This window comes from Artemia franciscana, chromosome 14 (assembly GCF_032884065.1).
Source record: "Artemia franciscana chromosome 14, ASM3288406v1, whole genome shotgun sequence".
Lineage (NCBI taxonomy): Eukaryota > Metazoa > Arthropoda > Branchiopoda > Anostraca > Artemiidae > Artemia > Artemia franciscana.
In genome coordinates this window covers 26,250,310-26,272,089 of record NC_088876.1, presented here as the reverse complement: position 1 = coordinate 26,272,089, position 21,780 = coordinate 26,250,310, and the positions used below count along the sequence as shown (strand labels likewise).

The 21,780-nt window shown below is 33.8% G+C and overlaps 1 protein-coding gene across 4 annotated transcripts in view; it reads right to left on the bottom strand.

Annotated features, from left to right (window-relative positions):
* Positions 1-21,780, bottom strand: part of LOC136035501 (rho guanine nucleotide exchange factor 11-like) — a 395,432-nt gene that overhangs the window by 28,563 nt on the left and 345,089 nt on the right. For 3 of the 4 annotated variants that reach the window (XM_065717333.1, XM_065717334.1, XM_065717336.1), the window contains 3 exons: positions 11,119-11,319; positions 9,655-9,771; positions 4,715-4,889 (listed from right to left, as the gene is read on the bottom strand). In XM_065717333.1, coding sequence (XP_065573405.1) covers positions 4,715-4,889; positions 9,655-9,771; positions 11,119-11,319 — 493 coding nt within the window. The remainder of the gene's footprint in view (positions 1-4,714; positions 4,890-9,654; positions 9,772-11,118; positions 11,320-21,780) is intronic. The other variant, XM_065717335.1, reaches the window with a different exon arrangement.

Here is a 21,780-nt window from a genome sequence, read left to right as displayed (position 1 = left end):
AATGCGTTTTACTTATGTTAGAAATTGAAGGGTTTCTGATCCTTATCAATAAAATTCTGTGGTTAATATTGCAATACAGAAAAAGAACTAAAAATCCAAAAAAGGGTAATGTCACAAATAATATTTGGTTCTCACCAAAAGTCAGTAGCCTGTTCAGACGAATTTGATCATACACATGATAAATCTGAGGCTAATTCCACAATAGAGAAAACATAAAACAAAATACATGAATAACTAATTCACAGATAGTGTTTGAATTCTAAAACACTAACCAGTATTAGTTATTTATGCCAGAGGTATGAGCATTAATGTAGATAGAAGAGCAAAAGCAAAAAACAAAAGAAAAAACAAAAATAAACGGAATAACACTTCAGACGAGAAAAGCAATAACATCTCACAATAACCCTATTGATGATCACAATAACACACAACCCACAATAAATAACACATAATAAATCTATTAATATTCACCATAACAAAAAGTTCATAATAAATATCTCATCTTTACTAAGATATGAAAAACACAAAGCAACAAGACTGGGGATGTAAAAGCTTCCGTGTTCACTGATTTCTATTACAAGCTTACTTTTGAAAAATAGATGCAATAAATTAAAAGTTTTAAGTAGATCATTCTCGAATGGTGTTTGACTTTCAAATACGAGTTTTATTTTTCAAAATGGATGTTATATATTGAAAGATTTTACGTAGACACTTCTCCAATGGTGTTTGACTTTCAAATACGAGCTTACTTTTGCAAAATAGATGCTGTAAATTAAAAGGTTTTAAGTAGGAACGTCTCAAATGGTGTTTGACTTTCAAACACGAGCTTACTCGTGTAAAATAGGTGCTGTAAATTGAAAGATTTTAAGGAGACACTTCTCAAATGGTGTTTGACTTTCAAACACGAGCTTACTTTTGCAAAATAGATGCTGCTACAAACTGAAAAATTTTAAGTAGACAATTCTCAGATGCTGTTTCAATTTATAAATCAGGTTACTTTTGCAAAATAGATGCTGTAAATTGAATTATTTTTAGTAAACACTTTTCACATGGTGTTTGACTTTCAAATATGAGCTTACTTTTGCAAAACTGATCCTGTAAACTGAAAGATTTTAAGTAAATGCCTCTCAAATGGTCTTTGACTTTCAAATATGAGCTACAAATAAATGCTATAAATTGAAAGTTTTTAAGTAGGCACTTCTCAAATAGTGTTTAACTTTCAAATATGAGCTTAATTTTGCAAAATAGATGCTCAAAATTTAAAGGTGTTTCGTAGACACTTCTCAAATGGTGTTTGACTTTCAAATACGAGCTTAGTTTTGCAAAATAGATGCTGTAAATTAAAAAATTTTAAGTAGATACCTCTCAAAGGGATTTTGACTTTCAAATACGAGTTTAATTTTTCAAAATGGATGTTATATATTGAAAGATTTTACGTTGACACTTCTTGGATGGTTTTTGACTTTCAAAATCGAGCTTACTTTTGCAAAATAGATGCTGTAAATTAAAAGATTTTAAGTAGAAACTTTTCAAATGGTGTTTGACTTTCAAACACGAGCTTACTCGTGTAAAATAGGTGCTGTAAATTGAAAAATTTTAAGTAGACACTTCTCAAATGGTGTTTGACTTTCAAACACGAGCTTACTTTTGCAAAATAGATGCTGCTGCAAACTGAAAAATTTTAAGTAGACAATTCTCAGATGCTGTTTTAATTTATACATCAGGTTAGTTTTGCAAAATAGATGCTGTAAATTGAATTATTTTTAGTAAACACTTTTTACATGGTGTTTGACTTTCAAATATGAGCTTACTTTTGCAAAATTGATCCTGTAAATTGAAAGATTTTAAGTAAATGCCTCTCTAATGGTCTTTGACTTTCAAATATGAGCTACAAATAAATGCTATAAATTGAAAGTTTTTAAGTAGACACTTCTAAAATAGTTTTTAACTTTCAAATACGAACTTAATTTTGCAAAATAGATGCTCTAAATTTAAAGATGTTTCGTAGACACTTCTCAAATGGTGTTTGACTTTCAAAATCGGGCTTAGTTTTGCAAAATAGATATTGTAAATTAAAAGATTTTAAGTAGATGCCTCTCAAAGGGTCTTTGACTTTCAAATAGAAGCTTGCATTTGCAAAATGGATGCTGTAAATTAAAACATTTTAAGTTGACACTTCTCAAATAGCGTTTGACTTTCAAATACGAGCTTACTTTTGCAAAGTAGATGCTGCAAATTAAAAGATTTTAAGTGAACACTTTTCAAATAGTCTTCGACTTTCAAATACGAGCTTACTTTTGCAAAATACATACTTTAGACTGAAAAATGTTGAGTAGGCGCTTCTCAAATGGTCTTTGAATTTTAAATAGAAAGCTTACTTTTGCAAAATAGATGCTGTAAATTGAAAGATTTTAAGTAGACACTTCTCAAATAGTGTTTAACTTTCAAATACGAGCTTACTTTTGCAAAATAGATGCTGCAAACTGAAAAATTTTAAGTAAACAATTCTCAAATGATGTTTGAATTTAAAAAAAAAACAAGGTTACTTTTGCAAAGTAGATGCTGTAAGTTGAAAGATTTTAAGTAGATACTTCTCCAATGGGGCCTGCCTTTCAAATATGAGCTTACTTTGGCAAAATAGATGCTGCAGAAAGATTTTAAGTAGAAAATCCTCAAATGCTTTTGAGAAGTACCATTTGAGAAGTAGGCACTTCTAAAATGGTCTTTGAATTTCAAATAGAAAGCTTACTTTTGAAAAATGGATACAGTAAATTGAAAGATTCTAAGTAGACATTTCTGAGATGGTGTTTGACTTTCAAATATGAGCTTACTTTTGTAAACTTGATGTTTTAAACTGAAAAATTTTATGCAGAAAATTTCTCAAATGGTGTTCGACTTTCAATTATGAGCTTGCTTTTGCAAAATAGATGCTGAAAACTGAAAGGTTTCAAGTAGACAATTGTCAAATACTGGTTGAATTTCAAATGCGAGGTTACTTTTGCGATATAGATGCTGTAAATTGAAAGATTTTAAGTAAACACTTCTCAAATGGTGTTTGACTTTCAAATACGAGCTTGCTTGTGCAAAATAGATGCTGTAAATTGAAAGATTTTAAGTAGACACTTCTCAAATGGTGTTTGACTTTCAAATATGAGCTTACTTTTGCAAAATAGATGCTGCAAATTGAAAGATTTTGAGTAGGCAATAGATGCTTGTCAAATGTTGTTTGACTTTCAAATATGAGCTTACTTTTGCATACAAGATTCTGCGAACTGAAAGATTTTAAGTAGGCAATTCTTAAGTGCTGTTTCAATTTAAATACGAGGTTACTTTTGCGAAATAGATGCTGTAAATTGAAATATTTTTAGTAGACAATTTCAAATGGTGTTTAACTTTTAAATACGAGCTTACTTTTTTCACTTTTTTTTGCAACTCTTTTTTACAAAAAAAATGCTTTGAATTGAAAGATTTTACGTAGACACTTCTCAGATGGTCTTTGACTTTCAAATACAAGCTCACTTTTCAAAACGGATGCTGTAAATTAAAACATTTTAAGTAGACACTTCTCAAATAGTGTTTTACTTTCAATTACAAGCTTACATTTTCAAAAAAGATGCTGCAAAAAGATTTTAAGTAGACACTTTTCTAACGGTCTTTGACTTTCGAAAACGAGCTTAATTTTTTAAAATAGATACTCTAAATTAAATTTTTTTAAGTAGACACTCAAATGATGTTTGACTTTCTTATATGAGCTAACTTTTGGAAAATTGATTCTGTAAACTTAAAGATTTCATGTAGAAACTTCTCAAATGCTGTTTTAATTTCATATACGAGGTTATTTTTGCAAAATGGATGCTGTAAATTGAAAAATTTTAAGTAGACGCTGCTTAAATGGTGTTTGACTTTTAAATATGAGCTTACTTTTGCAAAACACATGCTGTAGACTGAAATATTTGAAGTAGACATTTTTCAAATGCTGTTTGAATTTCAAATACGAGGTTACTTTTGCAAAATAGATCCTGTAAATTGAAAGATTTTAAGTTGACGCTTCTCAAATGGTGTTTGACTTTTAAATATGAGCTTACTTCTGCAAAATACATGCTGTAGACTGAAATATTTTAAGTAGACATTTCTCAAATGTTGTTTGAATTTCAAATTTGCAAAATACATGCTGTAGACTGAAATATTTTAAGTAGACATTTCTCAAATGCTGTTTTAATTTCAAATACGAGGTTACTTTTGCCGAATAGATGCTGTAAATTGAAAGATTTTAAGTAGATACTTCTGAAATGCTTTTGACTTTCACATATGAGCTTACTTTTGCAAAATAGTTGCTGTATATTGAAGGATTGTAAGTAGACACTTATCAAATGGTGTTTGACTCTCACCAGCCTCTTATTTCTTCTCGCTTTTACAAAAATTTCAAATGTTTATCTCTTATCATTACTCAACTTCAGACCACTGATCAACTGAAAAAAAATTAGCAAATACAAATAGTTGTGGCCCACAACACCGTGGAAGCAAAGAACGCTAAATACAAACAGAAATACCACAAATGCGAGTCTTCTGTCGGAGTCCACAAAAGGGTTGATTTTATTACCTAAATCTATTTAATTCCAAACTTATTACATAATTAACAGCCCAAGAGATCATAGAGAAAGGATATAATTTGTCAACTTGTTTCCAATTTTAGATTATAATTTATGTAACTTACGCAGGGAGGATTCTTCCGCCTCAAGAATTTTAGTAATTATTTCCTTTTCAAAAATATCCTCTGTTCGTTGTTCAATTTCTTTAAGCAGCAGTGGCGTTTTCATAATATGTTGAACAGGTGATACTAATAAGTCGGTTAGCTGCAGCTTCTTGCACCGAGGGTCTCTGGAGCACCACTATAATTAAGATTGCTTTCAAAATTGGTTTCAAGAATTTGATCAAATAGAACCTTTTACCTAATTCTTAAAAACACCTTAGATGTGCTCTTTGTTATCCTTTTGTATTCTTGTTATCTCCTCTTGTTTCTTTAATATACTGATTTTGAATCTTAAGATCCGTTAACAAGGCTATAGCCCTGCAGAGAAGGAATAAATATGTTGTAATAAAATTTTATAATATTTTAATGAAATATTCTATAAAAAAAATAATATTAAATTATAATAGTGTTATAATAACGTTAAAATGATGTTATAATAGAAAAAGTTACGGATACAAGGGTCATTTAGACGATTTGCTGTAAAATTAAATATATAGAACACATTTTACACAAAAGAATGGTAAATACAACAATTAAGATTATGTTGTTTCCTTTTACGATGCTTGAAAAAACCTCTATTCGAAATTTAATGCATAGAGTCAGGATTAAAATGTGCGTTTGCCCAAACCATACATTGAAGTGTCTTGTGGAAAATAGAACAAAAAAATAATAGGTTGATTCAATAAATCACTAAATTTACTTAATTAATTTAAAGAGCAATAGAAGCGTACTATTATATAAGTTTACAAGGGAAATTTGTCACAGTTCCGCAGTGATCTCAATCTAACTACACATATAATACATAAATATATAAATATACTTATACTATATGGGTATTTATACTTTTTATAAATTACTTAATTTTGTCACTTCTAGAAAAATTTACTTCACTAGCCTATTTGTTTCGCATTTGTCCTTCCTATTTTGACTCATTGTACTTATACCGTTTTATTAAAATCTCTTTAACTAATTCATATATATATTTCATTTTCCTATTATAGTTTGTTTTTTGCTTTACCTAGTACCACCTTGCTATTGTCAAAGTAAATATTTACAGCTATGATTAATAGTTGCCGCAGTGAGGTAGTTATAATACCCCCCTTTCAAAATGAAAGATTGAGATCTAACTACACTGCGGCACTGTGACAAATTTCCCTTGTAAACTTATATAATAGTACGCTTCTATTGCTCTTTAAACTAATGAAGTATCTGAAGTTGTGCAGCCAAGCTTTCTTTTCGTCAAACCATGTTGCTGCTTTCGAGTGGAAAGCTCTGTTCTAGCAGTCAAGCAAACAGGCACCACTTTCAAATTAAAAATGGACTAAAATCTATAAGTGTTAAATATATGTGGCAGTTACCCGGCCCCACAGCCAATATATCTTCTTTGAGTGATAAATAGAAAAATTTACAGAAGCAAACATGTGGAATTTTCCCACGGCTCCGAAAGTGCTGCCATCTATTGTTTCTACCCATTTCTGCTCGTGATTTCATCTGAGTTTATATTCGGTTTTTCGGACTTGGGATTGCGGTAGAGAAATGGTATCAGATGTGCCTAATAAACATTAAAAGTTCTCTCATTGCTAAGGAAATTGGAGCTTATTCTTTGCTCCTTTCTAAGTGGTGATGTTAGAAAGTTGGCCTACGGCAAAAAAATCAGCTTTTGAACTAAGACAGATAGAATTTTTTTTTTTTGACGGCAATCGATAGCTCTTGATTAGCTGATCAAGGTATATGTCATCCATTTTTTGGTACAAAAATTCCTTCATGAGGTATACCAGTTTGAAAGTTTCAAGGCGTTGACAACTTCACTAGTAAGGTACACACTGAAACGAAATCTAGGCAGATACAAATTGTGAGACGTATAGAGGACTTGTAAGCAACAGTCGGCTGTTAGGTAATAATTACCTTCAGCAATGAGGGGTTAGCAACTTTTGCTATTTCGTGTATCAATTATTTGTTTCCAGTGTATTTGATGGTAAAACCAATTTGGTTCCAGTGGTAAGACATGTAAGGGACTTGTAAGTATTAATCTGCTGTTAGGCTACAGTGATGAGGGGTTTGCAACTGTGCTAGTTGGTGTACCCGTTTATTTGTTTCCGGTGAACTTGGTGCTATCACGGGAGAGGGACTTATAAGTAAGAATCAGTTCACTTTGGGCTAGAAATTTGTGCAAATTGGTGCACATGGTATTCGATCTCTTTAATTCTGACAGAATTAAGTGTTTACGCAACGGGTACAAACGATAACGTAAGACAATGAGGTAGTTTCGTAATAATTAGTGTCACCTATGGTATTTTAATCCTGAAAAGTTACGGATAGCTTTATAATACCATTTGATTATATAAGATATTGTTCCAAGTTTTCATCCGTCACGATGTCTACGATTAAAAAGGATAAAGTTCAACCTGCTGTAAAGTCAATCTTGTCCCCTATTTCTATATTATTTGTAGTTGTTGTTTTTCCTGACGCTGAGGAATAGCCTTTGGTCATGTGATGACTGATCGTGTTCTTGTTTGAACATACCGTTTTAAAAACTTCGATATGCTGACAACTTCATCATTTAACCGATAGTGAAGAAACAAGCACAAACGATAATGTAAAACAATGAGATAATTTCGTAATAATTAATAGAATGTCATCTATGGTATTTTGATCCTGAGAAGTTAGGGATAGCTTTATAATACCAACTCGATTATATAAGATATTGTTCCGAGTTTTCATCCGTCTACGATTGAAAAGGATAAAGTTCAACTGGCTGAAAAGTCAATTTAGTCCCTTCTTTTGATAATATATTGTTGTTGTTTTTTCAACGCTGAGGAATAGCCTTTAATCATGTGATTACTGATCGATAGCGAAGAAACAAAACCAAAGTGTTGCTCTCGCAACACTTTAGTCGGCGAAGCCAGACAAAGGCTGCCGCAACACTTCACGTTGCCCAGGCAACGTAGGTCTAGTTTCTGTTCGTTTTGGGTTTTAAGTATTCTATAATAGTGATTTCTGGTCTTTTTAAGTTTGAATTATTATAGTTTTTATTAATGCTAATCCTAAGTTTAACATGGCCTTTATATTTCTTTGAAAAACTTCTTTTTTCGGATTTTTTTTTATTAATATTACACAGAGATGGATGTTCCATCTTAAAAAATTACTTAATCCTACGACATCTGTACCAACCCTCATACTTAAGCCTGCCAATATCAATATTGCTCCTGCAAATAGCAGTAACTCTCCAAATCACCCATCTAGGGAAAAGAAGTCACGCTTCAAGACTTCAATATCTTTTCGATGCTATTTGGATGCAAGAATCATTCCCTAGGAGTGGGAAAATTCAGTTCTCATCCGTATGGTGAAAAGAATCAAAGAACTTCCGTTGTATATCCCTTATTAGCCAAGTTGTAAAGATCTTTGGCAGTGTTCTCCTAAATTGCTGGATTATTGTATTCAGGGCAGGCATGGGTTGCACTGATTAGCTTTTCACGCTACGACAGATGTTTGAACACAGGTCAAAACATCAGCAAAAAACAACAGCAGTGTTCATATATTTGTCACTATATTTGATGTGGTACTACTCAAGATAAAATACTGCCCAATATCATTCGTCTAATCTAGAAATACTACAAACATACACAAGCCTGCATCCAAGTCAACGGGGAGTCCGAGTCTTAGTTTCGTATTGAATTTAGTATCAGAAAAGGCTCTATTTTCTTCCCAGAGCTTTTCAACTTTGTAATGGACTGGATTTTGAGGAAAGCCATACAAGACTGTGTTGTAATTAGCATGATCCTGGAATTCAATCTCACCGATGTGCACTACCCAGACGATGACACGCTACTACACAGTTGTTCCCTGGAAGTGCAAGGCACACTCCAGAGGATATCTCTAGAAGATGCCCTAGAGGAATTGAAGATCATTATCGATATACATTAATAACAAATGCAGCAATGAAATCAGCACCCTTGTTTCGGTGGCCTCCTCTGTCTTTTCACAACTGTGGGGACCACTCTGGCGAAGGAGAGAGATTAGAATTAAGACAAAAATTCAAGGTCCGTGTTCGCTCATCTTCCTATAAGGATGGGAAACATGGCTAATAAAACTACCCAAAACTCAGACTATGAGTTCGCTCGACCAACAGTGCATAAAAAACACACTCAGGCTGAATTTACTTGCTCAAGCCCCAAACGAAATAATAAGTCAAGTTGCAGACAGAAGTTTGACATGGAATTCATGATTCGTCGTTACCATCGCTCCTGGTTCGTTCATGCCTGTCACAACCCTGATAATTCCTCTGTTTGAGGGTGCTTTGTTGCAAACCGCTCCCAAGCTAGGAAAAAGACCTAAAAGCCAGTCTAACGATCATATATAACTTCAAATCCATTATTTGGGCCAGAGAACACAGCCCCCGAAAGAACCTCCTCTACTTGCTTGAAATCGTTGCCCCTTTGACCCTTGAACGCACACAATAAAATGCTACCGTCTGCTCCCTTCAAGCACAAGAAGAATCTGAAAAGCTCCTGTCCTAAGATTTGAAGTACAATTACAAGGAAAGTTCTTGCTTCACTTAACCCCCCATGCCTCGTCTAATGCTCCCTCAATATTCCACAAAGATCTCTTAGGCCACTCTAAACACGACAGTTTCTGCTCCTGAGACATTTAGATATGATATTTTAGTAGCCTAGAATAAAATAGTTTCAATTGACTTTGCTCTACCATTTTCTATAAGCCTCCGTTTAGGGTTCACTTACGATATCGTTTACATTTACGAATAAGATCTGCGTTCAACCTCGTTCAACATTACGTTTAAGCCGTGAAAATCTTCTGTTTATTTATATTTTTGTTTCCACTAAGTTACTAATTAATAATTAATACAAACAGACTTCTTAAAGAGAGAGTGTATTCCTAAAAATTACCTTTTCAAATTCGCAAAAGTCCGAATGTCTTCTTAAAGATTCCAAGTAATTCAGAGCATTTATGTAGTTCAAGGCATACCGATGAAATGCTTGTGAAAGCGATGTTGCCTTGGTAGACTGGAAAAAAAATATGCTCGTTAAAGAATATATTGCAATAAATCATTAATATATTTATATAATTTATAAATTCGCAGGACAAGAAATTCAGAATATAAGTTTGGCCAATAAGCTAGAAACATATATCGCGAATATTCTGTCTGTTTAAACAACAAGACGAGCTAGATTTTCCCCCTTTGTGACTTATAGCTTGAACAACATCACATCAAAGAAAAAAATATTTTTCTAAGAGCCAAAATGAGCAAATTGTATTCCTACTGGCACGCTGTACTCTTTATGTAATATAATGCCATCTTTACTACCACATACATTTATGCTACTATATATCATTTTATACAATGCCACCTATGCTACCTTATGGTATGCTACCGAAACTAGTAATAAGTATCTGCCATATTAGATATTTTAAAAATTCTTAGATATAAAATCATTGAGCTACTGCCTCAATTTTAGACCCAAATTTGACGCAACTTTACAAACTTTTTGATTTATATTTACAGAACAGCCGTCTTTAGTTTTACCAGGCTTCTTTTAAAATCTTTGACTTATTCTCAATGAGAATCTGAATACATAGTATTGGGAAAAGTAACAGAGTTAAACAGAAAGGTTTGAGAGCACTTTCCCAGTAGCGTCGATTTTAGACCCGAATTTGACACAAATTTAACGAATTTTTTATTCAGATTTACAGAACAACCATTGTTAATTTTACCAGGCTTCTTTTAGAATCTTTGACACACTGCCAATAAGAATGTGGTATTAAGATTCTTTTGAGAAAAGTAACAAAGCTAAATAGAAAGTTATAAGTGCACTTTCCTAGTAGTTCCTATTTACGAAAGTGTAGGGGGAGAGGGCAAAATTGAATTTTGCAGTATCTCTGGGGGCAAATTTGTCGTCTTTTTTTCAATTTTTCCTGACATTTTTAAAAACAGTATTTTTCAATTAAAACACGTCCCAAAAAAGTGTTTTCTATAGCCTGATTCCACTTGGGAGGAGGAAAACAGAATAAGGGGGGCAGAATATCCCTCAAACTTATGCCACTGCACTTGCCGTTTCAGGTGTAAAAGCAAATGAAGATTGAACTGCGTAATGTTAAATGGAATTTCCCCAGAATCTCAGAAATAATAAAGAATAAAGAAGCACTAAGTTAAATCACAAAGTCTACGTGCAATTCTCATCCAAGGTTTAAAATACATTAAGACTGAGTTGTTTTTTGTTTTTTTTTTAGAATCCCAGACATCTTCTGAATAAAAGCATGAGTTTCAATATTCCGAGATAAGTACCAAAATTCAATAGAAAAACTAAGTGTCCTTTTCAGTTTAGGTGCAAAGTAAATGAAAATTGAATTACCTTTGAGTAAAGTTTTTCCAGTATCTCTGACACAGGAAGTTCTCCAAAGGGACCAACATTTTCTAGTAAAAGCCGAAGGAACTCCTTACAAAAAGCATAAGTGAATGTGCAGAGTTCATCAAGATTCCCAAATAAGATCTCTGGTTCGGCATACATTATATATCCTTCGACTTGAACATTTTTTAATGGATCCATGAAAACCTAAGACATTGCAAAAACATTTTTGGTGATTAGCAAGCTTAAATAGAGATGAAATTAAGAGGTATATTTATTCAAAACCTATTGAAAATCCACCTTAAAAAAGGATGGAGAATAGACAAAAATAAAAATAAAAGCAAATAAAAATCAAACAAAAACAAATCAATAGAAAATAAAAAACAGCATCAAACATAATTAAACTACAGTTAGATCCTGTATTAAATACAGCAAATCACTTTAATTATTAAATATGTTTCAATCATTGCACTAGGAGTAGACCTAATTGGTAACCTGCTTTTTGTTATGTTTTGCAATAACCTAAGAAATAACTAGTAAACATTCTTCGCTTTTCTATTTTTGAACTATTAGTGTGTTTCAAAAGTGCCAAGTGGCACTTGTGGCAATTTAAATGTGGCAAGTTATAAGTACCAAGTGGCATATTGTAAAATTTTTACAAATGTTACCGGAAAAACAACGTAACATTTTACAAAACGGAAAAACAACTAACAGATTTTAGATTGGTCTGATTTCATGAAGATTTTCTAGAATGAGGTAATGTATAAGATATAAGGGAGGGCTACTGCGCTGGAAAGACTAGCTTGCAGATGAAGGCTGAAAATAAATTTATATGTTATAATAGAAACTCAAGATGCTGAAATTTGACGGTTAAGATAGTCAATGAGAAGCAGCCTCGTGTGCTGTAAGGAGGACCCAATGGGGTGGCCCAAATACACTAAATGATTTGTTGTATCATTAGTGTTTTCTAATGGTGTATTTGTATCATTAATGATACACTGCTTGATTTTCGAGTTTTACTAGGGGGGTGGGTGAGCATTTCCACTTGAACAGAACAATTTTGGACTTCTTCCGGAAACTGAAGCCAATTCCTGAGGTATTCATCTTGGAGGATGCCGGAAATTTCACTTATCCGCTGCAGCATACAAATGAGATTCAAGATGTCATTTGCGTAAAACGATAAGTAGAGACTGATAGATTCCAATGACAAAGAAGAAGGGAAATGGTCGTGAGCCTCCAGGACATAATTGTTGAAAAGATCAGGCTAGGAGAGTCTGAGAACCCTCAAAGACAGGTAAAAGCTTTCTCCGAGGAGAGTGAGGTATTTTCTATCTGGTGGGAGGTTGAGATGAATAAATAACGGTGATTAAATATCCCTGTGTGGGAGAATCATATTTGGGTTTAAGCTACGATTGGCAGTCTTAAGAAACATTGCAGAGCGTTTAAGTAAAGCAAATCCCCATGTAACATTGTGAGGAGAAAGAACTATATTCGTCCCCGCTGATTACACGTGCATTTACTACTACAGTAAGTCTTTCAGCATAATCAGTTCTGTGTTTAAATCCAAACTGTGTATAGCAAATTACTTGCACCTCATCTTGAAAAAGATGTTCAAAAAGTTTCCAGAGAGAGATTTCAACAGTCAATTTGGAATGATACATAGAAAAATATTCTATAAAAATTAGGGAAGGGGGTTTGTGTTGGATATATTGTAGAAGGTGTTTAAGTTGTTTTCTTAAATCCAATTTTGTATAATCATATTGAAACGTTCGTCGATGCATTAAAGAGCATTGACTTTTTTTATTTAAGGACATATTCCTATGCGTCGGGACACGATCACCTCATAGCACCAAAATAGTGTTAAAACCACTTATCTAGCACTAAATCTATTTAACCACTTAATTTCTGCTATTTTTTTTACATTTTATACGGTATTTTTCCAAATAACTTGCTCTTTCCTGAAGACAATTATTTGTACTTATTAATGAAATTATTTGGAAGTTTGTGCTCTTTCATATAAAAAAGATGTTATTTCTCATTGATTTCACTCTAAAATCAAGATAACAGACAAGCAGGTAGTTTTTTTATTACAGTCACCTCTGGCCTCCGATAGTCAGGCAAAGATATCTGTCTGTTTATCAAGTATTACCAACTAAAAATAAAATTTTAACAAAATGAAAAATTTGAATTCTTGATGTCCTGGAATAAAAACAAAAGCCAATCACCCAGGATGAATTTTTTTCAGTTGGAAAATGTCTAACTTTAGAGCAATACGACCAAAATGTGTACTGTTTTTTCTGATAAAGGCTCTTCACATAGAATGAGTTGTCGTAGAAACCTTGAAAGGAGCTCATTCGATTGGAAATTGAAAGTTCTAGTGTATATTTTAAGAATAAAAATTAATTGGAATTCAATCAAACATGCTGATTGAAAATCAACCCCATCCCCCGTCATTTTTTCAAACAAATCCAATCAAAATGTTGATATTGTCATTTTGTTCAGGACAGTTGAAAGGTCCAGTAATCATGTTTTGAGGGTGACATCCCCCACCATAGCCCTCAGAAAAGGGCCTATGAGTAGTAGCCCATTATTAATATAAGGTTTTTATGGAAAGGGTAGTCGGAGAGGGCTCATTGGATTCGAAACTAGAAGTTCTAGTGCATTTTTAAGAGTCATAAGTGACCAGAAGGCAATTAGCAATCCCCTTTCGTTCTTTTTCACCAAATACTTGTGAAAGAAAGTTTGAGATAGTCATTTTGCTAAAAATAAAATAAAATACAAAGATCAAATAAAAAGACCTTTGGGCTTCATATGACCCCCCCCCCCCCAGAGGCTAGTGATAAGGGTAATAAGTTATTCCCCGGGTGTATATAAGGTTTTTATGGAAAGGGTGGCCGTATAAACTTTATAAAAGGCTCTTTTGATTTGAAAGTTCTAGTTCTCTTTAAGAATTAAAAGCGATAAAAGGACAACTAGCCCTTCTCTCAAAGCCCTCTTTTTTCTCAAACGCATCTCATCAAAATTTTGAGATAGCAATCTTGTTTAAAATAGCTGAAAGAACTTGTAAAACTCAAAATTACCAGAAATAATAGGCGGCGCAATAGTACAGCTAATGTGGACACAATGTATTTCTTATTAATTTTTTTCTATTTTTTCCTTATCAAAGCAAACTGAAAGAGTTGTGGTAAAAACTTCGAAAGTAGCACAGTCGATTTTAAAACTGAAAGCTCTACTACTCTTTTTTAAGAATCAAAAGTAATTGACATCTGGAGTTCTGGAATAATAATTGACTCCTTGATTTTACGTTAAGACATACACAAGAAGTACTCTGATTATCAAAAAACTACCAACGGAAGCGGAAATGTTTACCCTCATGCTGACTATACCTGTCCGGAAGGAATTCTCGTTGGAAGGTGAGCCTTAGACTTCCACAAGTAGTTTTTTTTGCTGTTCAACTTATTTAGTGCTTTCGCCCTAATTTATTCTGTATGGGTGAATTAAATAATTTTTTTTATTTTCATTATATTTGCTGTTAACTGGCTGCATTAGAAAAGTCTTACAAAGCGTATTTTGATAAATAACATAGTCTTGAAAAAGCTATTGAGTGAGATTGACATATTATATACAAAATATGGACATAATTTGGCTGAAAATGACTCATTTTTAAATGTTCTGGGGACATCTTCACGGAGCAGAAAGTAGGCAACCGTGCTGGTGCTTTGATGCCATGGCCCAGTTGCTTTTTGCAATGAATGTTTACCATTTTACCTGTCTATCAATTTGTACTATATAGTATGTAGGATGATAAGGTATACAATTTAAATCACAACGAAATCGAGAATTTTGTTCAGAAAGGAGGGAGGCTTATTAAAAATTAAAGCTTTTTAAGGGGAAGAGGGTACCAACAGAAGGAGCAAGAAGGGGTTTGCCTCTTGTGGACTTTGTCCGAAAGCTTCAAACAGGTTTTTTGTTTGCCTGCATATTTGAGACAAATTCACTAGTCAGAGAAATATATTTTTAGTTTTCTAGGAGAAATAGTCCTCTACTTCCATAATTACAACCGATTTAATAGTCAAATAAATCATTAAGTGAGCAAGGGGTTTGAATCTGTTAAATCCATCCCCTTTTTTGTCCTGGTAGCCCATTGAATATGACAATAAATTCCAAGACTAATTGAAATATTATCATGGGTTGCGAATTCAAATTACCATAGTTTTCTCTCAATTGCTCCTTCTCATTGTAGTTTCAATTGAAGCAGTAATTAAAGCCATCAGCATAGCCGTTGTACCGACAGCACTCCGAGGTCAAATATTTCATATATTTCAAAATTTTGACTTCTTTACTAAATAGAATATATCCTGTACTTAATCAATATTCCAACTTCAAGTCAACGGGAAGTCGAAAATAAAAAGGTATGAAAAAACTACTTGGCATGCATTTTGGTCACGGGTTGGTAGCATCGGCAGGTTATCGAGGACCTCAGGTTTAATTTAGCTTGAATTAGAGTTCTAGCCTAAGACCTTAGTGCAAAATTGTGCTACCACGAAAATATCACTTAATCACGATTTTGAAATTTTGTTATGTTTTAATTTAAACCGCGAGCATTTAGCCTAAGGCGATACAGTTATTGACCACAATGTTTTCTCCCAAGTAATATTGGGCTATAGATATTCACCTTTTGTATCAGGTCATGCTCCTTTTCTAGGATAAACGAATTTTGAAGTAAAGAATATGATAATAATCTATAAATGATAGATTTAGGAACTGAAATCATATTCTACAGTTTAACATGCATTATTGAGCATCGATTTTTCTCAACATTTCTTTTTGCTAAATTGTTGGTAAAAGTGTTTCTAGAAAAATACAACTAAAATACTTTCAATTAGAACCAGACAGTTAGTACATATGATATGTCAAATGCTGTAAGAAAGCGTTAGATAAATAAAAACAATCTTTCCTCAAACAATTTGTAGTAACGAACTGTAAGTAGAGAGCGGCCCACGCAAATGATAACTGAAAATCTAAAGGCCAAGGAATCTTGATAACAATACATACATCAAAAGTAAGAGCTTTTCATAAGGTTTCCAAATTGTGAAATATATTGAGTTTGAAAACAATCATCCAAAATAATTAGTCTGAGAGCATTTGCATAATTGCTGGAAGCGGAAAGAAACACCCCCAAAAAGTGGAGTACTCTTAATGAAAGCATAATTTAACTTAGATTTTCTAATGGTAGCAAAGAGTGGATTTGAAACTTAAAAGGAACAGAAATCACTGTTTTACAGCTTATACAACACATATCTATAAAGCTACTGCAAACAAGCCAACTGATGACATTTCCCTCCGTTCACAGAAAAAATATAGCGCTGAAAAGACAAAACTCACACATCAGGAAACATTAATGCTCTTTTTACAGCGTAAAAACATTTCGAAATGCTTTACATTTACTACAGTGTAAAATTCTATAGTGTTTTGTATTTTCAGTAGAGCTCTATTTCTGCATAGTGATATACCTCCTGTCAAACACTTCGTGGTAATGAACAAGTAAGGAGCGACCCGGCTCAATAGTAACCAAAACTCTAAAAACCGGAATTTTGATATCAATAGTTGCATCAAAAGAATCAAATTTTAATGCTGATTTTAAATATATAAGTTTCATCAAGTTTAGTCTTACCCATCAGAAGTTACGAGCCTGAGAAAATTTGCCTTATTTTAGAAAATAGGAGGAAACACCCCCTAAAAGTCATAGAATCTTAAATCACACCATCAGATTCAGCGTATCAGAGAACCCTACTGTACAAGTTTCAAGCTCCTATCTACAAAAATGTGGAATTTTGTATTTTCTGCCGGAAGACAGATCAAGGATGCGCGTGTTTTTTTGTTTTTTCCTTTCAGAAGTGGTCGTATCGACCCAGTGGTGCTAGAATTTTGCGAGAGGGCTCATTTGAACGGAAAGGAAAGGTTCTAGTGCCCTTTTTAAGTTACCAAAAAATAGGAGGGCACCTAGGCCCCCTCACACGCTCATTTTTTCCCAAAGTCGTCGGATCAAAATTCTGAGATAGCTATTTTATTCAGCATAGTCGAAGAACCTTATAACTCTGTCTTTGGGGACGACTTACTCCCCCACAGTCCCCGTGGGAGGGTCCGCAAGTTACAAACTTTGACCATTGTTTGCATATAGTAATGGTTATTGGGAAGTGTAGAGACGTTTTGAGGGGGATTTTTCGGTTGGGTGGAGGGGTTGAGAAGAGAGGGTTATCTAGGGAAAACTTTCCATGGAGGAATTTGTCATAGGGGAAGAAAATTTCCATGAAGGGGGCACAGGATTTTCTAGCATTATTTAAAAAAAATATATATGAATTTTTTTTCAACTGAAAGTAAGGAGCAGCATTAAAACTCAAAAAGAACAGAAAATATTACGCATATAGGGGGTTCACCTCCTCCTAATACCTCACTCTTTACGCTAAAGTATTTTTGGTAATTTCAACTATTTATCTTACGGCCTTTGTGATTCAGGGGTCATTCTTAAGGAATTGGGACAAAATTTAAGCTTTAGTGTAAAGAGCAAGGTATTGACGAGTGGTCGAACCCCCTCATATACGTAATAAAAACATAATAATATAGTAGTTCGTTACGTAAGCTAATCCGTAAGTTACGTATATCTTTTACTAATGAAAATGTTCGTAAAAAACTAAAAGTTCTAGTTGCCTTTTTAACTAACCAAAAAATTGGAGGGCAACTGGGCCTCCTCCCCCGCTCCTTTTTTCTCAAAATCGTTCGATCAAAACTATGAGAAAGCCGTTTAGCCAAAAAAAAAATATGCGAATTTTGTTTTAATTATTCATCTGCGGAGAGCATAAATCAAAACATGGATTAACTCAAAAATGTTCAGAAATTAAATAAAAAAACAAGTTTTTTAACTGAAAGTAAGGAGCGACATTAAAACTTAAAACGAACAGAAATTACCCCGTACATGAATGAGGCTGTTCCCTCCTTAACGCCCCGCTCTTTAAGCTAAAGCATTTTACTGTTTTAAAAAGTAGAGTTGAGAGAAAGAGTCAAACTTTAGCGCAAAGTGCGAGGCCTTGAGGAGGCAACAGCGCCTTTCGTATACGGGGTAATTTCTGTTCGTTTTAAGTTTTAATATCGCACATTAATTTCAGTTCAAAAAACCTGTTTTTTAATTTATTCCATAATAATCTGAAGTAATTTTCAATATGAAAACATATGATGGTATTGCCATAATATTACTCTTATATTCTGCTTCAAGCTCAATAGAAGATACACAGACCTCTTCCCTAACAGCTAGTATGCGTTCGATGCCCTATAACGTTTTTACAAAATAAATGGTTGATAATAATCATTCATTTTTTTTATTGAAGACGAATACAACACCCAAAATTGCCTCTGAAACTGGGAGGCTGTTTAAATTGCGTTTTTATAGTTTTAGGCCCCATAGCACTTTGACTTTCTTCACGTCATAGCGGTTGTCTTATCAATGTTTAGAAATCGGTAATTGGTTGCGGCATAGTCTCTTTCGCCAATTAAAAAAGGACTTTGGTATATTGAATTTCCGTCCAAATAAACCCTCTACCGATGATCTATGACCATTGGTTTGACCGAAAACTTCTGAAAAAAGGCATAAGTCTGGTACCTTTCAACTGTGGAAAAAATTACAAAATCTCATATTTTCGTGGATCGCAGTTTGAGACCTCTGTCTTATGATTGTCAGACCTTTTTTTTCAAGTTCATACTTGCTTGTTATGCTTCCAGTTCAAGTTTTGCTTGTGCATAGAGATACATAAAGTTATGCAGCTAAAACACGGATATTCTTTGCTTGATTGCTGTATATCAAGCCTTCAAGAATGATAAATATCCCTGATAAAATAATCCCTGAAAGGCTCAAGATATTCCAACTCATCCACATTAATTAAGATAAATCTGTGCATAAATGTGTATTTCATTAGGGTCCAGGCATCCCAACTTCCAATCCATCCACAGAAATATCTACTGGTCTCTCCTCTGATAATTGCTGTAAAATTGTACTGTAAATTGGGTAAACTGACGACATTTTAAATAAATCAATGCAGTCTAACAAGACTTAAAGATAGTAGTCTATAATAGCCGTTCATTTTCTTTTAAAGTGCATCTTTAAGGACGAATGTATCATCATGCGGAATTATAGAATCTGAAATTGCGAGGCCAAAAAGTAACTTTTAGATAGATCGATGCATTGATTGGTTATTTAAGAACTTTCGCTTGATTTTATAATGCCCTTCTTAGGGCCAATTTTGCTGTCATTCGTATTATTAGTTTTTGGGGAGTTTAACTCTTTTAAACTGCTTTCCCAAGGGTCTGAATTCAGTAATTCTGCTTGAAAAGACTCTCTAGTCCTTATTGACTATACTTCCTCTTTTCTCTTTTCGCTAGTATCTTCTTTTTTCAGCAGTTTTTCCCTTTTTAGGAATGAAACTTGTTCACTTCTTTCTCTTTCAATCCGCTTCCTCTAATCTGACCGATTTTTCCTTGATAAAATATTTGGTTTGCTTCGTGTTTCTCATTCACTGATGGAAAAATATGGTTTTGATGGTTTTGTTTCTTCAATTTTATTCTTCTTCCGTTTTTCATTCATATCTTTTAACGTAACTTTAAGGTCATGTAATTTTTTCGAAAGCCTTTTTTTTTATTCCTTGTCCGACTGTCCCCGGGCAAGGACTGTAAGTTATGCAAGTTGCCAACTATTTACATAAATGGTATCTTATTAAGAAAGGGGGAAAGTTTGATACTAGATGGTCTCCCTCCAAAACGACTTACGTTATTACAGTGGAACTACATCAACAGACAACATGCGCATTCTGACTGTCAAAGGGCGTATTTGCAATACGAAAAGCGATGTTGACAAGGGGGATCATGGAAAACAATCGGAGGGCAGCCCAGTCACCTTGCCTTTTCTAGATCCTCCTTTGACAGTGATAAAACTTATGATACAACCAGTTTTTCAGAATAGAAAAAAAACTCAATAATTTTGCTTCCGGGGGATGACATGACCCTCCACAGCTCTCGGGACTAGGGTTGTGAATTATGTCATTTGCCCATTGTTTGCAATGAGATTTGTCATTGAGAAAGAAGGGGAATGTCTGACTCTGGGTGGATCCGAAAGGACTATGGGTATTAAATTGAAACTTTAGGGAATGTTGAGGGAATGATGAATTAAATCAAACGACACTAAGTCTGTCCAGGTTATCAAAAAAGTGTATCTGCAAAATCTTACAGACAGCTTAGGGTATTATTTGAGACATTAAGTGCATGTTAAGAAAAATGTTGAAAAGAAATCGGAGGACACCCAGCCCACACCCCTCAACATTAATCAAAATTTTTAGAAAACCAGTTTTTCGAGAACCTTCGAAAGATTTAATAGTTATAGTTCCGCCGGTAATATGACCCCAAAAAGGGCTGTAATTATGTAATTTGTTCGTTGTTTACATATAGGAATTATTTTTGTGAAATAGGGGAGTTAATCCAAAAAGGCTAATGGTATAGTAGGAAAACTTCAGGGAATGTTTACAAGTTATAAAAAGGGTGAATCTGCAATATCCTAGGAGCAGCTAATAGCATCAACTTGAAACTTTCGGGGCTACAAAGACTAATACTATTGCAGCTTCAACTGTGGTTACGACTACTTGTGACTGCAAATATTTGTGACTGTGACTGCGACAACTTGCAACTGTGACTACCAGTGACTGAGATTGTGATTGTTTGCGACAGCAAATTCTTGCGACTGTGAATGCTTGTGACTACAACTGTGATTATGCGACTATGACTGGGACTGCTTGAAATTGCAAACGTGACTATTTGTAAGTACAACTACTTGCGACTGGGCCTACCTTTGACTGCGACTATTGGTGACTGTTGCTGGGACTAATTGTGGCCACGACTGCTTATGCTTACATCTAGTTAAGACTATGACTCCTCTCAAATAAAACTACTTGCAACTGCGATTGCTTCCGATTCCAACTACTTTTGACAATAATGGCGACTGTTTGCTACTGCGAACACTAGCGAATATGACTGTGAACTGCTTACAGTATCCACTACTAATACTGGTCTGTTACTGGTCAAGGGAAACTGTTAGCTGCCCCCCCCCTACCCCACACCAAACTACTTCCCTGGTGGATAGGGGCCACTCCTTAAAAGAAACACCGGACTCCTATATTAACATTATTGCTATTATATTTATGTTGCATGTATTTTCATGTCTCAAATTCAAAGGGAGAAAACTTTTAAATTGTAGAGAAAATTGTAATAAATCTTTTCATTCAGGAGATATTATGGAGCCTTTCCAAGGAAAAACAAAGTTCTACAGTTAGATTTATTTTCTTTGGCTCTGAGCTGGTTACTTCTTTTCCAATACATTTCAGGTGAATTCTGAGCACTCTCACAAATTAGATTTTCTTGGTTCAGACTTTTTTTTTTACTCGGTGCTTTAACTTTAATAAAAATGCTAATTACAGTTTTATTTTTACGCCAAAAAAAAGCAAAAAATAGATTGCCCCTTCCTTACTATAGCAGGGTTTGGAAATATTTATTTTTTACTGCTTTAGCGGTGAAAATCTAAAAATTTAATAAAAAATAGGGTTGGTAATTGCATATTCCAAATCATTAACTTTC